The sequence below is a fragment of the Lycorma delicatula genome, chromosome 8 (genome assembly GCF_047948215.1).
Source record: "Lycorma delicatula isolate Av1 chromosome 8, ASM4794821v1, whole genome shotgun sequence".
Lineage (NCBI taxonomy): Eukaryota > Metazoa > Arthropoda > Insecta > Hemiptera > Fulgoridae > Lycorma > Lycorma delicatula.
Window position 1 is genome coordinate 95910404 of NC_134462.1, and position 17507 is coordinate 95927910.

General features: G+C 27.8%; 1 protein-coding gene across 3 annotated transcripts in view; it reads left to right on the top strand.

The window, feature by feature from the left end:
* The window catches only part of LOC142328934 (ABC transporter G family member 23-like), a 226270-nt gene that overhangs the window by 178721 nt on the left and 30042 nt on the right, over positions 1–17507 (top strand). For all 3 annotated transcript variants that reach the window (XM_075373111.1, XM_075373112.1, XM_075373113.1), the window contains exons 4-7: positions 114–265; positions 2626–2733; positions 8549–8642; positions 13938–14075. In XM_075373111.1, coding sequence (XP_075229226.1) covers positions 114–265; positions 2626–2733; positions 8549–8642; positions 13938–14075 — 492 coding nt within the window. The remainder of the gene's footprint in view (positions 1–113; positions 266–2625; positions 2734–8548; positions 8643–13937; positions 14076–17507) is intronic.

Here is a 17507-nt window from a genome sequence, read left to right on the forward strand (position 1 = left end):
TTAAAAAATTATAAGGAAAACCTGTACAAAAAATCCTCATATTTTGAAGTTTGTAGTAGAATAAATAGTTAACATGTTACATATAATAGTAATTTTACTTTTATTTTTTTTAGGATGTTGCATTATATGAAGAATTTACAATAGCTGAAATATTTCAATTTTATGGTAGAATATTTAACATGAGTAAGAATAAGATAAACGAAAGAATGATTGAATTACTTAAATTCTTTGAGCTTCCATTATCAGGAACTATTTCAAAGTTAAGGTAAGATATTTAATACAACATTTATCTAATGTATTATATTCATTAAAAAATGTATTAAATTGACATTATAGGTTTCAATCTTTACTGTGTGAAAACAAGTTATTAATTGACATGTAATGTAAAAAAATAAAACGTGTTAATTTGCACTTTAACACTAACCCCTTCCACTTGATTTAATGCGTCTATTATTTTCAATTAAAGAATATTTTATTCCAATAAAAGTGTATTTATTTCAGTAAAAATATTTTACTTTTAAAAAAGGATTTATTCAGACATGTAACAAATGAAAATAACAAATTATGGGTTTTATTGCTGGCAACTATATGCTACATTTTTTTAATTCTTATTAAATTTAATTATTTTTATAATCGAAATGAATTTAACAGTTTTTTTGCATGAAATTAATATTACTGTTAAAAGATTAGCTCATGAATTCTTAACTAATGTATTTTTTCAATTAAAATTAGTTTTGTATTACCAGCCAGTAACTTTAGCTGATGCTATGAAAAAAGTACACTTAATAAAAGGTATCATTCATTATTATTTTTTCATTTAAAAATAGAATATTTTGTAGTACTTCTTTTTCTTATATAATTATTATTTCAATTATTCCTAGAAAAATCAGGGCTTACGGTAGATTTACCAAAAAGGGGGATTTTTATCAAATTTTTCTGATTTAAGTTATCTAAAATTTTAATTAAAAGATAGTAGTAATTTCTTTCAACATACTTTGCAATTGACAATTATGAAACATAATTGTGCAATTATCAGAAACATAAAAGAATCAAACATAAAAAAAGAAACAGCAGTTATCAAGAAACATAAAAAAAAAGGAGTGACTGAAGATCATTAGGCAAACAAACCAAAATTTGCTGTTGCATTAAGCCTTCCCCCTATTAAAAAAGGCAGCATACGTATAATTTGCTGTTTCATAATAATTATGTTAATTTGTTGCTTGTACTCTTTCACTATCCATTACAATTGTGTCAGAACTAGAACAACCTGGAGTACAGAAGCCCCCTGATTGCTTCCTCTGACAATTATGATATTCAATATAGAGCTTGTGTGTATAGTGAACATATTAAAGATCTCTTATTAGTATGAATGTTATTTGTCTTTCAGATGGCCTAGCATACTGATAGGCCTGTTGTATATTTGATTCTTTGTAAAAGACAACAGAATTCACTTTATTGCCAGTTTGTCATAATAAGTATGATATGGGCTACTTTTTTTTCCTGAAAAAACTATAAGACTTGATAATTTCAGATTGTCTACTACTGTTCAATTATTACACTTAACAGACACATTAAACTTGTAGACGTTTATTATGAAATGTTTATTAATGATCTGTGGCCATATCCAGATGTGGTAGTAAGAAAGTATTTTTATCTAACTTAAGTATAGTATTATACTTTTTTCAGTCTTGTATGTACACAAGACAGATAGACAGACTGTATAATTATATGTATACATTTGTTTTTATGTGCCAGTAACTCTGTAACAGTTATCTTGATTGTCACAAAATATTACATAAAAAAAATTCATAAGTAACACCGAGTAGTTACATTTTGACTTAAAATTCTTCTCAACCTATTGAAGAAAGGAAGCTATCAAATGCAGCAATATATATATATATATTATTTTACTGAAATTAATCTTTTTAAGATTCAAATTATTCTATTAAATTAAATTCTGTACTGTTAAATTACATTTGTAATTTTATTATTATAAACCACCTAATACAGAATTTTGATATAAGACATCTTACATTAATTTTACCATGAAAATACTTTCATGGGATCTTGCACCAGACAGTGTTTGAGGAAGATAGTCTTATAAAAACTGCAACAGATAGCAGCACTCAATAACAAGTTAATACGTCATTTTCATTATTTTAATATTTTTATTTTTAATTTTTATTATGCAGTTTAACTAAATTATTTCTCTCATGACTGAGGATGCAGGATCCCAAGAAAGTACTTTCATGGTAAAATTAAGGTAAGATATATCTTATCTCAATTTTCTGTACAAGACGGTGTATTTAATAGAATTTAAATGTAATTTAACAGCACAGGGGAATAATATGAATCTCAAAAACATTAATTTCAGTAAAATATTTAAAGTAATCTGTAACTTTCAAATAATTGAAAATTACAGATTAAAGTTACAGATTGCTGCTTGTAGTAAATGGTAGTAACATTTATTACAAGCTACATAGTATTAATGAGAACACACTCAATGTTTTCAAACGTGAATAGTTGGAAAATACTGAATCACCTCCACTACTAAGTTTAAAAATTCTACTGAAAGATTATTCTTTTGTCAGTTAGTATTGATTTATTTTTTTTATTTTGTTTTAGTGGTGGTCAACAGAGGAGGGTATCATTTGCTGTCGCTTTATTACATAATCCTAAGTTATTAATTCTGGATGAACCAACTGTTGGAGTTGATCCTGTATTATGTTCAAAGTAAGTTGGAAATAGTTTCTGTGAAAGTTTATTATATATATACTAATTACTATTTTTGATAGACATAACATTAAATTAAATTAAATTAAATTCTAGCTAAATGTGATAAATCAGAGCTAAAAAAAGGTAATTAATAAAAAATCCATACATATCAGCATAAAATATAACCTCAAAATATAAATATAAACATTTGAAATTTGTTTCATAAATTAAAGGTAATAAGGCAATATTTTAAAACAAGTTTTAAACGTAAATAAATTCTGCAAAAATCTATTATAAGTTTGCTGCTGGGTTAATCTCATGCTGTTTATAAAACTCATAAATAAATCTTATAAATAAAACTTTTATTCTGATCATTATATTATATAGATAACATCAAATATGGTTAGGTTCCCATTCCATGTGTAAAAAAGGAACTATGCCCCAGCATTTGTCTAGCTGATAAAGCCTTGACCAGAGCAGAATCACAAAATATACACTTAATTATAATATAAAAACAAAATAGATGTGATTAAAATTCATATAAATTATTTAAAATATAAGCACATAAAATAATATTAAGGTACTTACTTATACTTGAAAATACTAAATATAAAAAAAGTAATTCAAGATTTAGAATATGTTGGAAAGTTATTTGTGAACACATTTATATAATATTACAATAGAGATGCAGAAATTTAGGGTTTTTTCTCTTTCTATCTCTTTCAGTAATAATGTCTGGTTTACAGAAATAAAAAAATTTGTGCCTGATGTCCCAATTTCCTGATTACAGAATGTTTACATTTTGTGCTTAAAGTTCTGAATTTTACGTGGAAAATAGAGAAAGTAAAATAATTAAAATATGTTTTCCAAATGTATTTTATTCCAGATATTATTGGAAACAAAGATTCTTTCTGCAGAACAATATGGAAAATCTCAGCGATATCAGAGTTTATACAACTGATTAATTTTCAAAAATACTTGAATATTTTGAAAATATTAGTTTTAGTATAAGTGTTTCAAATGTTTTATTTTTGGAAATAAATAACATTAACAAAAAATGGTAAAATAATATGACTCCAGTTGCCAGTTACTGCCTGTGCAAAGTTGTTGTATAAAAGTTCAATACTTTTTATAATACAATTTTGTCTGCACAGAATTTTAAAAATTTAATTCATTAAAAATGTTCAGAAAATTCTAAAGTTTGAAATTAAAAGAAAAATTTGACATTGGAAGTTATAAATGTGAATAAAAAGGAAAAATTAAGTTTCCGTATCATAGTGGAATGCTTCGATGTTGGGAAAACTCAAATAAAAATTATATTTTCAAGTTGTAAAAGACTAATAAGTTAACATTCATTTTTTTAAAAATGTTTAAAAAGATTCTCTTTAGTAGGCCAGAATCTGATCCAAATAAATGTTAGTAGTTGAATGGCAGGATTATAAAAAGGGAAATCTACAATAAATAAATTAGTAGCTTGTGCAGAAAAGATGATGAATGCACTGGATTCAGAAGGCGGTATCAATTTTTAAATTTAAATACATCTTTTGACCATGTAAATTTCAAATCCTTCAAAGAATTAGAAAAAATAATGTAGACAGAATTAAAAAAGGATTGTTGTTTATAACCTGGAAAACCCCTGATTAATTATGAGACAGTGTAATTTTAACAAGTGTAACTAACTGTTTATTTAGATCACATCTTACAAGTAGAAAAGTGAGTAGAGATAGCTTAATGTAACAGGGTATATATATATATATATTTTTTTTTTTAATATTTTACTAAAAACTCATATATAATTTTTTATTTTCTTACCATAGAAGTACCACAGGAATATTTTTCCAACATGTTTCACCACATCATGTGTCAGGGGATGAAATTTCCACATTATGTTTCATCAGTTTTACACTAAAAAAACACTTAACATCACATCACTATATTACATATTAAAGTATACATGGTATGTAAGTTAGGAACTTAGACTGAATAAAACAGCAATTTTCCTTGTGTGCTTTTTATAAATATATACTTTAATATGTAATATTGTGGTGTGATGTTATGTGTTTTTTGTATGTAAGACTGATGAAATGTAATGTGGATAATTTTCGTTCCCTGATGGTGCTGATACACTGATCAGCTAAACATGTAGGAAAACATATTCCAGTGATAAATGTATGGTAAGTTAATCTTCCCATACATTATGATTTTTAGTGTAGAAGAATAATCTTAATAATCATGGTGTTTTTAATAAAAAATACATATACACCATACAATAAAATAAAAACAAATGCTGATATATATATACACGAGGTCTATAAATAAAGTAATGAGACTAGTTTTCTGGCAGCCAAAGTGGCAACACTGTAAAGGTACAAAAATATGGTTATATGAACAGCTGATTTATATTAGGTATTAATACTTTTAGTCTATTGTTGCCACGTGAGACGAAAACAACTTTTCATGAAACGAGTTTTTGTTGTGCGTTACAAAAATGAGTGATACTAATTATGAGTAACGTTGTGCAATCAAGTTTTGTGTTAAACTTGGTAAGAATGCTACTGAAACCTTTTTCAAAATTGAAAAGGACATATGGAGACAACGCTCTGTCACAAGCCCAAGTTTTTAGGTGGTTTAAAGCATTTTCAGATGGCTGGGAATCAGTTGTGAAAGATCCATGCTCTGAAAGACTGTTAATGTCAAAAAGTGATGACAATGTTGAGTGAATCAGAGACTTGATACGGTACGACCGGCAATTAACTGTCAGAATGGTTACAGAACAATTAAATTTGAATCATACCACAGTCCATCAATTTTGACAAACAAACTGGACATGAAAAATGTTTGTGCAAAATTGGTCCCAAAAAACCTCACTGTTGAACAGAAAAACAACAGAGTAGAAGTGTGCTGCGATCTTCTAGAGTGAATTGAAACTGACCCTGATTTTGTAAAAAATGTTATTGCTGGTGATCGACCTTGGATATTTGAGTAGGACTCAGAAACAAAACGCCAGAGCAAGGAGTGGCACATTTCAAACTCACCATGCCCCAAAAAAGCAAAAATGAGCAAAAATCAAAACCATGCTAATTTGTTTCTTTGATAGTAATAACATTGTCCATCTGGAGTTTTTGCCTACAGGACAGACTGTGAATCAATATGTTTACAGATAAATTTTTGAAAGACTGTAGAAAAGAGTTGCCCGCATGAGATCACCCATCAAAGACAACTGGATGCTGCATCATGACAATGCATGTTGTCACACTGCACTCTCAATTAATGAGTTTTTGGCAAAGAAAAACATTCCTGTAGTTCCTCAACCACCTTATTCACCTGACTTGAGTCCCTGTGACTTTTTCCTGTTCCCGACTTTAAAAAAACACCTCAAAGGAACAGTAGAATACCATTTTGGAACAGCAGAAAATATTTTTAAAATATGGATTAATTTTTATTAATTATTATATTAATAAAATATTGAGATAATATACCTTAATTTTATCTTAATTTTTAAATAAAATATTAAAAACATTTTTAATATGCAGTTTAATTAAATAATTCAATATGACTGAGGATGCAGGATCCTGCAAAAGTACGTTTATGATAAAATTGAGGTAAGACATATCTTATTTCAATATTCTGTTATTGGTGGTTTATATTAATAGAATCTAAAATATAATTTAACAATACAGAGGAATAATATGAATCTTTAAGATTAATTTCAGTAAAATAATATATATATATATATACTTATATAAATGAGCTATCATTAGTGTTAAAAGTATAAGTTATACTCTACACAGGTAATACAATGAGATACAACAACTCACTTAGTATAATTTAGTAATAAATGAAAATAAATCAAACTTTATAGGTCTTAAAAGTAGATTTAGCAATCAAGAGAAGTGTCATTATCATGGTAATAGAAGAAAGTCATTAGATACATGGTAGGGATAAAGAGATATGAAATCTATAAACAATCTTTCAAAGAGCCAAAATTAATGATTGTCCCTTAATTGCATATTGATGAAGTAATAATTGGTTGGAGGTTGACAGACTAATAGAAGTTTAAACACCCATTAAAGTAACAAAAGAAATGAAACATAAGAACTAGAAATCTAAAGAACACTTTTTATTTAGATGTAAGCTGTCTTTAAAGCCACAGTTCATGGACAAATGTATGTATGATGTTCGTACCTGTGAAAATAGACATTTGTTTTAACCAAGCTGAAAAAGTTGTTTCTTGTCTTTTTTTCTCCCTAGTAATAGTACTTAAGGTAATTTAGGATTGGATTATGAAACTTCTGTCTCATCACATGCCACATCACCAGAGTTTAGTAAAGAATGCAGTAAAACCCACACATAACATCTTGATCCTCCCCTGTAGTGCTACCTTAATCTGCATGGAAATAACTACTTTCATTAACCCTTTGGCTTAATAATCTTTGAAAATAATTTTCAAAAGAAAATTATAATAATTTTACAAATTTACAAATGTTTTTCTGAAAAGGTTTCTTTTTAAAATTTTTCTCATCATTACTTTTAATACATTAATTCTTAGTAAATTTATTTTATATCTAATTAATTCTAAATCTGAAAGATCACTTTTACTAAGTAATAAAAGATAATTTTCAAATTTTTTTGTCCTAAAAACCATCCATTTTAATGAATGCATTTTATTAAGCACAATAAAGAAACCATATACACTTTTATTTTCTTATTTTAAACACACTTTGAGTGTGTGTGTGTGTGTGTGTGTGTGTGTGTGTGTGTGTGTGTGTGTGTGTGTGTGCTCTAACAAATTAAATGTCCGTCATATGTTTATGAGGGACACTAACCATAGCACTGTAATGAAACAGGTTAGCCATGATTTTTTTTTAGATTAAATCTTAATAATTTCAACAAAAAATGATATTTTGTTTTGTTTATCTGACACTGAACATTATAAAAAATTTATTTAAAAACACAAGTTGGCTTCAGTGAAGTAAACATAAGAATTATAGTGACAAATGAGACTTGTCGAAGTAACATACGGCCTGCAATGAATTCATAGCAAATTGTAGTCCACAAAGTTAGGTGATGTGCTGAAGAGGGGAATACTGATGCACTGAATAATTTTTGAATTCTTTTAAATAAAGTAAGAAAATAAAACAAAGTGTATTAAAATCAATTGCTATACAATAAATGTTATTAAATAATGTAGGTGAGCAAGTAAGCTAAATAAACATTAATTAATAAATAAATAAACTAAAATAAAAATTAATTGAATAAATATTGATATATCTTTTACATAAAATCAAAATACAGAAAAAAAATTAATTAAAATGAATTTTAAAAGTAATCTTAAAATCAACTGTAAAACTAATTTGTTTCTTATATCTATTCTAATGAGGAATATTATATGAAATGGTAGGTCAATTATGACATACAATTCCCAGAGATTGGATCTATGATCAATAATGTTGGAAGTTAGCTTGTTGAACATGTTATGAACTAGCTGGCCAGTTTTATAAATTTTTTTTTTTTTTTTTATTTTAATATTTATTATTTTTGTTTTATAAGAATATTTTTAAATTACAATTATTATAATATTATTATTATTATGCTTTTACGGCCAACATGGGACCACTTAAGTCAATTTTAGTTGGATCTTTTCTGAGAAAAGCGTGTTATTTTACTCTTCCGAGCTGCCCAGTATTTCTTCATCCGTTCAGATCTTGCTTTCTTTTCTTCATCCGTAAACACCCTCTTCGTTGTATTTTGTCGTTTGTCTGTCTTTTGTTTAAATCTAATGCTATTATATAATCTAATGCTAATATATATATAAAAAATACAATTTTTTTAGGATTTGGGAAGTGCTAATTAAAATGTCTGTTGAAGAAAAGAAAACCATTATAATAACTACACATTATATTGAAGAAGCTAGGCAGTGTCAGTTGGTAAGTATTTAAAGTTTTGACATTCAATTTAATTAGTGGTTTAGTTGATGATAATGCTCATTTTGATATCTTTCTAAGACAAATACATAAACCTAAAAGTATATAAATCAAATTGTAATGGCTATAGCAAATATTACATTAGACAGTTTCGATATACATTAAATCACAGGTATCAAGAATATATCCTGCATAAAAACAGAATGAAATTTTTAAATCACTTAATAGAAATAAGATAAACATATGTAAATGTTAAGCACAACAATTTTATACAAAATGCCATAACTTGAACTTAATCATGCATTATAAAATATACAACTAAAGTTACAAAAATAGTACTTTAAACAAACCAATACAACAAAGCCAAACACACTACAAGGGTCATTCAATAACTAGAGACAAATGGCAACAGTGGAAAAACTATCTAATAAAGTATAATGAAACTGTCCGATGTTAAAGTTGGCACTCCCGAAATAGAAAATATCATAGAAAAGATTTCCATTATTGTAACTTCTTTTGTTTATTTAAAATTTTCAGCTCCACTTGCAACTTGTGCCGTGGAAGAACAGCATGTCCTGATAAGGTTTTTATTCTCTGATGGTGCAACGCTGGCCAAAATTTACTCACAGATGTTAAAAGAGTATGGCAAAAAATTATATTAACCATGTAAATTTTTATAAGTGGATTGAAGTTTTAAATTGGGCAGAAAACACTGATTTTCATTGTAGTGGAAGACTAGGGAAGGCTTCAACTAACACTTTTGAAAAATTGCACCAACGATCTTATTCACAAAGACATATTCACAACTTAAAAAGTTTAAGTTTCTTAAAGTTTAAAGACTTGAAAAATTGCTGAAATTTGTAGTGAGACTATTGGTGTTGCCCCATTCCATTAGCCATGATAAGGTGAATACTGCAAAATGAGACAGTCGACTTGGAATCACAAACACAAATAAATTCACATCTGTATGGAACTTAAATGATGGTTTTTCATAATCGTATAATTACTTGCAATGAAACTTGTATTCATCATTTTGAGCTGGAATCCAAACGTCAGACTATGGAATGGAAACATCCAAGTTTGCCCGCCAAAAAATAATTCAATACCTATACATCAGCTGGTAAATTGATGCTATGGGACCATAAAGGTCCAATTCACTGCAATTATTTGTAGGAACAACATGCAATCAACAGTATTTGGAAGAACAATATACAATTAACAGAGCATTGTTATGACATGCTAGAAATTAAGTGAAATTTGCAATAAGGAGGAAATGCCCTGTTCTCCCAAAGTGCATAATTCTTCATCATGATAACTTTAAAAGGCCATCATACAATTCAAAAGATGGAGAGCTATTTAGAAGTTAGATTTGGAAGTGTTGCCATGTCCACCTTGTAGTCCCCTTCTTTACAATCAGATTTTTGTTTGATTATCTTAAAGAGATAATGTGGCTCAAAATTTGGTAATAATGAGTGAGTTGATAATGCATTGCAAGAATGAATCAGACACCAAGGTGAAAAATTCTTTACTACTGGAATAAGAAAGCTCACAGAAAGATGGCACAAAGCCTAAATGAACCCAGGGAGTATGTTGAAAATAAGCTTAGTTTCATTGCCATTAAATAAATATTTTTCTACAGTCATTTGTCTCTTAAATTACTGAACAACCTTAATATTTATATTTCAAAAAACATGAATAAACAAAAATAACATAAACAATTTAGTGAGAAGTTAGAAAAAAGTGGAATAAAAGCTCTGAATAAAGTCTTATGAAATTTCATTTCAACATAAACTATGGAAATGAACATTTCCTGGAGTATTTTCAGTTACCACAGCCTGAAAATATTAAAAAGAATATTCCAGAAGAAAATTATTCTTAATTGAATTTTTCACTTGGTATATACTTTGATTGCTGAAAGTCAAAATGAACTTTCATTTTTATTGTTTTTTTCAATAAACTTAAAATCAATTTTTAAAAAAATAACAATATTTTAGTGGAACCTGTCTTCTTTCATATAAACCTTAAGAAAATAATTACTTTATTTACATATTATTAATATTCTCTTTTTAAAAAATATATTTTCAGCAGCTTTTTTAAAAAAAAAAAGACATTGAACAAGAAGTAATTTCTTTTAATGTCACTTAATTGTGAAATTAATTTTCTGTTACAGTAACAATGTTTTTATTACAGTAACTTGCATTAGATACAGCATATAAGAAAAAATTTAAAACAAGATAATCATTCACATTGCCTACTGAATACATTAATTTACTTTTTAATGTTATAGTATAATGTTCCTATTAAATCTAAAGAAAAGGCATAAATTTATACATAGGCCAAAAATTATGTTTACTCTGTTAGCTATATTGAATTATATAAAATGTTATTCTTTTTTTTAATTATTGAGACAAATTTTTAAGAATTTGGAAGAGATTTTTCAATTTCTTACTGAATTATAGTATAAACTTCAATGATCATTCTTAAAACACAATCATTTTTCCTTACTCTATGTATCTTCAGTAATTATTGTAGTATTTAATAGAGGAAAATAATTTATCTTTCATTTTAAACTTTATAAACAGAAAGAGGATTTTGTGTTTTTTCTCAAATGTGATGTGACATTTTATAAATCAGTACACATTAGAAGTATAAGTAATAATAAATTTAATACTCAACAAAACAAAGTGTGTTTTATTATTATTACTACATATCACCAATATCAGCACCATCAGAAACCAGTTGCAAACTGATATTGGTAATATAATGCAAGAAACTACAATGGAGAAGATGCTTACCAGCGAGTATAATTGGCAGAAAGTTGTAAGTTTTGTAGAATCGATTCTAAGAAGGAATAAAAAGGACCTGGATTGAAGAGGAACAGTTGAACCAGGATGAAATAATAAGAAAAAGCAGCAGGTGTATGAGAAGGTAAATCTAGGGACACAACCGTGAAGCAAAGCGGTGAGTGGTTCTGGGTTGGATTAATTGTCTGCAAACAGAGGTTAGGTTTTTAATGGGTGGGAGTCCCACACACCGGAGAACAATGTCATAAGTTCCCTAATGGTGCATAACACATTTTTCCTCCTCTAATAAAAAAAAAATTATTATTATTAATGCATATATTTGTAAAAATGATTATTTTTTATTTTTGTTACTCGTATTTAATAATATTCAAATCAATTATACCATATGAATAGTAAAAGACAAAGAAGACATTTTACTTTTTTTTATTCATCCTGTATTTTTTTAATTAATAGTACATTATTTTAAGAGATACCTCCAGCATCAGTTCATAATTTTATATGTAATAATATTTAAAAAATTAAAAATATTAAATCATTAATATTTTTTCTGTTTTAATCATATTTAACACAATTACATTTGCCTAAATAAACATATCATTTAATAAAATAATTTTTAATAAGCATAGAAGAATTATGTAGAATATTTAGAAAAGTCATACTGTACACAAAGGGTGATTTTCACCCACATTCACATGCAGGAGTCTTTTAATTAATTGAAATAAAATTGCAATTAACTCTATAAAAAATAATATCTCTTTGTATAGTAACTATAAAATTGAAATAAATTTATTTTTACGTTATCATAATGCAATCAGTTAATTTTATAAAATTAAATAAGTTAAATTACCACTAGAAGAAAGAAATCAGTTTCTATATTTATCAATAGAAATCTTAAATCTACTTAAAAAATTACAAGACTAAATAAAAGGAAGACTTCTGTTAAAAACTTTTGATCATAAAAATAAAAATGTTTTCTTATATTGAAAACTGTGGGGACAATCAGTCCTGATCATAGTCAACTTCCCAGTCACAGTTCTATTTTCATCCACGATCAAGAACAACAACCCCCTGTTCAAGTAATCATATCCTTTTTGAAATTAATGAACTCATTACAAAAAAACTATAAGCATTCTTAAACACAGGTAAGTATTTTAAAGAAAGAACTTTAAAATGAATTGAAAACAGAAAAGATTGATTAAACATAAAACTACTATCAGTTAAGTGAAGAAACCCTCTTAGTTAATTTTTGTAATTTAAAAAGATAAATAAAGAAAATATTCTTTTAAGTTAAAGAGTTCATGGACACACTAGACTGTTAAGAGATATTTTATTTAAAATAGCTAAGAGATAATATAAAATTTGATGATGAGTCATCTTTGACATTAAAAAATATTAGCCATTATTTTCACTTGCAATTGTTGAAGTTCTCACTTCCTGAATTACTGCTTTCTTTGGACTCTACCAAGTTGCAGAGTGATATTTTTTAGTGAATTTTGCTTGAAGTACAACTTATATATTTCATTACAATCTACATAGTTTAAAAAATTTATTGATTCTATCATCATTTACCATTTTAATGAATTTGGCAGACAATGCAGTTCATTGATATTTTTATTTTGTTGTACAAAGAGAAACAGAATATAAATATGCTTTTTTCTTTTTCAAATCATTTACTAAAATCTTATTTTGCTGCCTTTCTATTAATCCCTGTAATTTCTTTTAACATCAGAACATTTCACCTTCAATCTTCATCCAAATTTTTGGCTCATTATAACCAAAAATACATACAATGCTATTTAATTAAATAGTTTAATAGTTTACCCTATCCCAGTTAATATTATTATTTTGAAGTACTTATGCAGTTCTTATGCAGATCTTATGTTCAGGAAAATGAAAATTGGACTGTTTATTCATCATCCTGTGCTGACTTTTGTCCCTTTTTAAACAATTTATGTTGCTCAAACATAGTCAATAAATATTCTTCATCCTATGCAGTTTTAAACATTTAAAATGTTTTATTATCTGTTTTCTGTAATTTTATACAAAATTTAATCACTACTTTGTCCTGACTTTAAATACAAACAAAAAAGCAAATCTCACCCCAATTGTAATTCTCAACTGTGTCAGGCTAACAGGTTGAAACTTGCACTTTTCATTTTATATTATAAAAAAAAACTATTCTCTTTAGTACCATCGATTCCTGATAAATAGCATCATATAATGTAGCCACATTTATGAGCTATTACAGTAGTAATAGTCTCAGTCCAGGGACATAATTTTCACAATGTGAATTATAATTTATTATCTCAAGTACATATTACTACTAAAATTATATTAATTATTTAATATATATTAAAAATTTATATATTTATATAAATTTATATATTAAAAATTATATTAATATTAATTTGTATTTCGTTTTATATATTTATTTGTTCTATGATTTTAATAGAATTACGACATGTAGATTGTATGTATGTTTTGTTACTTTTAGATCGGCATGATGAGAAGTGGCATACTACTAGCTGAAGATTCTCCAATGACATTAATGACTGCTCATAACTGTTCTACACTTGAACAGGTGTTTCTTGAATTAAGTCAGAAGCAACAAGAAGCTGTCAACAGAAATAATGTAACTAATGTTTTTTAAAGAGTTTCTAAAGAGTTCGTGTCTGATTCTGAATTCACATTTATCACAAAACTGTCAATGTGTACTTCACATAAATGTTCATCTTCAATGTATTTTTTTTCAACCTTGACAACTTGCTCACAGACTTGTTCTACTCAGCTTCAGACATTTTATGAAATTCCTTTTCAGCTAACTTAAGAACGTCGGACATGTTAAAAGTTGTATTTTTTTAGCTACTTGCTCTTTCACTTGACTTCAAATCATTTCAATGGCATTTAAGTCAGGGTGATAAGGTGGTAACCGTAGAACTGCATGACCATAATTTTCGAAAATGTCATCTATTAGAAATTTCTTTTGATTTTCTTTGTGTAATTTTATATTAAATAATTCAGTCTTCATCATAACAGGAGAACAGTTAATTCGTTGTTCGGCTAAACATTTTATCATATTGCTTTTTAAAGAATTAAAATTTGGCTGCTTTTGTAGCAGAACATTGTGATACAATACGTTATCTAGTACAATGTCTGACCAAGCTGGCAAGTTGGGAATACACTTCTCCCATAACCATTTTGTGTACTTTTCAGAATCCATCAATTTGTGATAATATTCTTTCTTATTTGACTCATATATATGTAAAGCATTGTAATGAATCCTTTATTACAACTGGCATGAACAATTATTAATAGTGAGCCCTTGGATACAGATGTTTTTAGTACCTCATGGTTTATTGTGTGTACCCACAATTTTGTTGTCACATGACTACTGTGAATGTAGGTTTCATATGTGTATACAATCGTTCTTCCTTCTTCACAAAACAGGGAAATTGTCATAGAAATCCCATTCTTCACATTTTAATATCATGCCGTTCTATCAGTACTTTCCAGCTGTCTTCTGGTTTTTCCATTTAAATCCCATTTTACGTAATATTCACCTGAAAGATCTTTCACAACCATTGAATTTAATTTCACTTTCATGGACTTTTTGCGTACTGGGGAGATTTACACATTTTCTCAGCGAAACAAACACAGCTTCTTAGTTACATTTGATCGCCCTACTGCAATAATCCTCTGGCTCGTTTGGATGTTGTAAATAAAAATCAGTAATTACTTTTCTTGACTGTTTTTAAGAAATTTCTGATGAATCTGAGAATAAAATATCAGAAATTGGTATACTTTTATCTTATCAGATATTTCTTTTCCTTATTGTAATTGCTGATAACTACACACAAATATTGATCCTGCATAAGTAATTTCTTAAAAGGGTGTGAATAAAAGGGACAAAATACTTATTCTTATAAGAAATTACCTATTGATTTTTAAGGTACCTCCAGACCAACCTTATAATCACTTATGGCTGTATTTATGAATGTTCATAATAGAAAAAATTACAAAAAGAGACGGTATATCAGTCCAAGTCGTTGCAAAGAGCTACTCCATTTTGAAGAAGTATCAGTTAATCGTTTATATGACATTTTCCTAGCTGACGAAGTGAACGAGAAAAGGGGAGGAGCATTATGGTAAAAGCAGAAAATGTAAATATTTCTTCAATGCCTTGCAAATCCAGGCTTTCAGAATGGAATGAGAGAAGATTTTGGTGTTCACCAGACGACAGTAATCGATTATGTTTTAGACAAAATAATGTCAAAATTAATTAATCTTACAATGTAAGAATGTAGTTGTATCTAAAAAAAATTCTATGTAAATAAAGTTAAAAAAAAATAATAATTATTATTAAGCACGTATTGGCTCATGCAAATGCATAGGCTGGTAGAAGCTATGTACGTAGACTAAAATGTATATTTGTATATATACACGTACATACCTACGTATTAATACATACGTAAGTCTACGTATATGCCTCATTGTATGAAGACCACTAAACGTGCATGGTTTTTTGTTTGTTTTTTTTTCATTAGGATAGAATGGGATAAAAGAAAACGAACTTAGTTACAAAACACTTTTGGCAAAATATCACAAATTGAAATAAGATACGTCGAATTCGTCATTAATTTGTTCCTTCAAAGATGCAAATGAAGTGATGTCAATTTCCTTGCCGTGACCCGCTTCTTTTTAAAAATTTTTGAACTCCAGTAATTCTTTCTGCAATTTTATTTCTTTTCCACTTCTTCTCGTTTCATTTCAGTTTCAGTTTCATTTGAGTTGTAATTGTTCATCGAAAACAATTCTCTGTAATTCGCTATTTGACAAGGGAGCCGTTTCATCAGTGTCACCTGTTTTTCGTTTCAAAGTCGGCTTGGCATTACGACTATTAGCATCAATTACAGAAAGTACCGGTATTTCACATTCTTCTGAAGTATGTTTACCTTTCCCATCTTCAACTCCAGCACTTGCTGCCCCCGGGACTTGTTTGAAATTGGAATTTTCATATTCTTCTAGAAGGCTTAACAAATCCTTCTCCCAATTTAATAATTTTATCGCCTTGTTGCCTGTTTTCTGCTTGTCTGTTTCTTTTTAATTTCATGCTTCATATTGTTATACATTTTTTTATTTTTGCCAGTAACATCTTTCCGGTGCTCTGTTCAAATCCTTTCAAAATGTTTGCCCATGGTTTTTATTTAGCGTACATAAATTTAAAGGGCAAAGACTTATTTAAAACAACTATATGATTTCTTAATACATTTACTAACATCAGCCACATTATTAATATCGTCCGAAACCTGTGAAAATTATTTGTTTTTCTTCTTCACTTAATGACATGTTTAACAATCCATTTGAAAAGTAGAATTGAGGAGCAAGGATACGTGATATACTGAGATGATTAACTTTAACGGAAATGACATCATCATGGACAGACATGAATCACCAGCCTCTTTCCATTTCTGTACGAACGATTTTAAACACGCAGGCTTGTGCTTGATTTCTAGGCACCGGCAGCAACTTCTTAAGAGAAAGAAATACTTTTACGTAAACTGCATGCAAACTCTAAAGACTGTAAGTAATTACTTATAAGAAAAAGAAAATGTTTATTCACGAACTTCTAAAAGAATACTTTTCTGAATAAGTAATTACTGACCATAATTCAGTACAGTTATTCACATCACTCTTTGTTTTGATACTACTGTCACTTGAGCAACCGTATTCAGCAGTTCAGTTTCCCTCATTATTCCAGCTTTGGTGGCTCCTAACATTGGCATTTTAAAAGAAAATAACTGTAAAGAATTATTAAAATTTAAATGACTGAATTTATGACAAAAGCCTTAAATGAAAATAACACAACAAATAGTATTAATCACTAACAGCTATTCACGTCAGTAAGTAAAATTTATACTGCAATAAATTTTTCTATAATAAACACTTCTAGAATATAATTACAAGCGATGTGTGACATATGATTCTTCACAGAGCAATGATTGGAGTAGATAAAAAATAAGTAAATAAAATTCTTAGAATAACGTGTTGTGTTTACAATTGATAA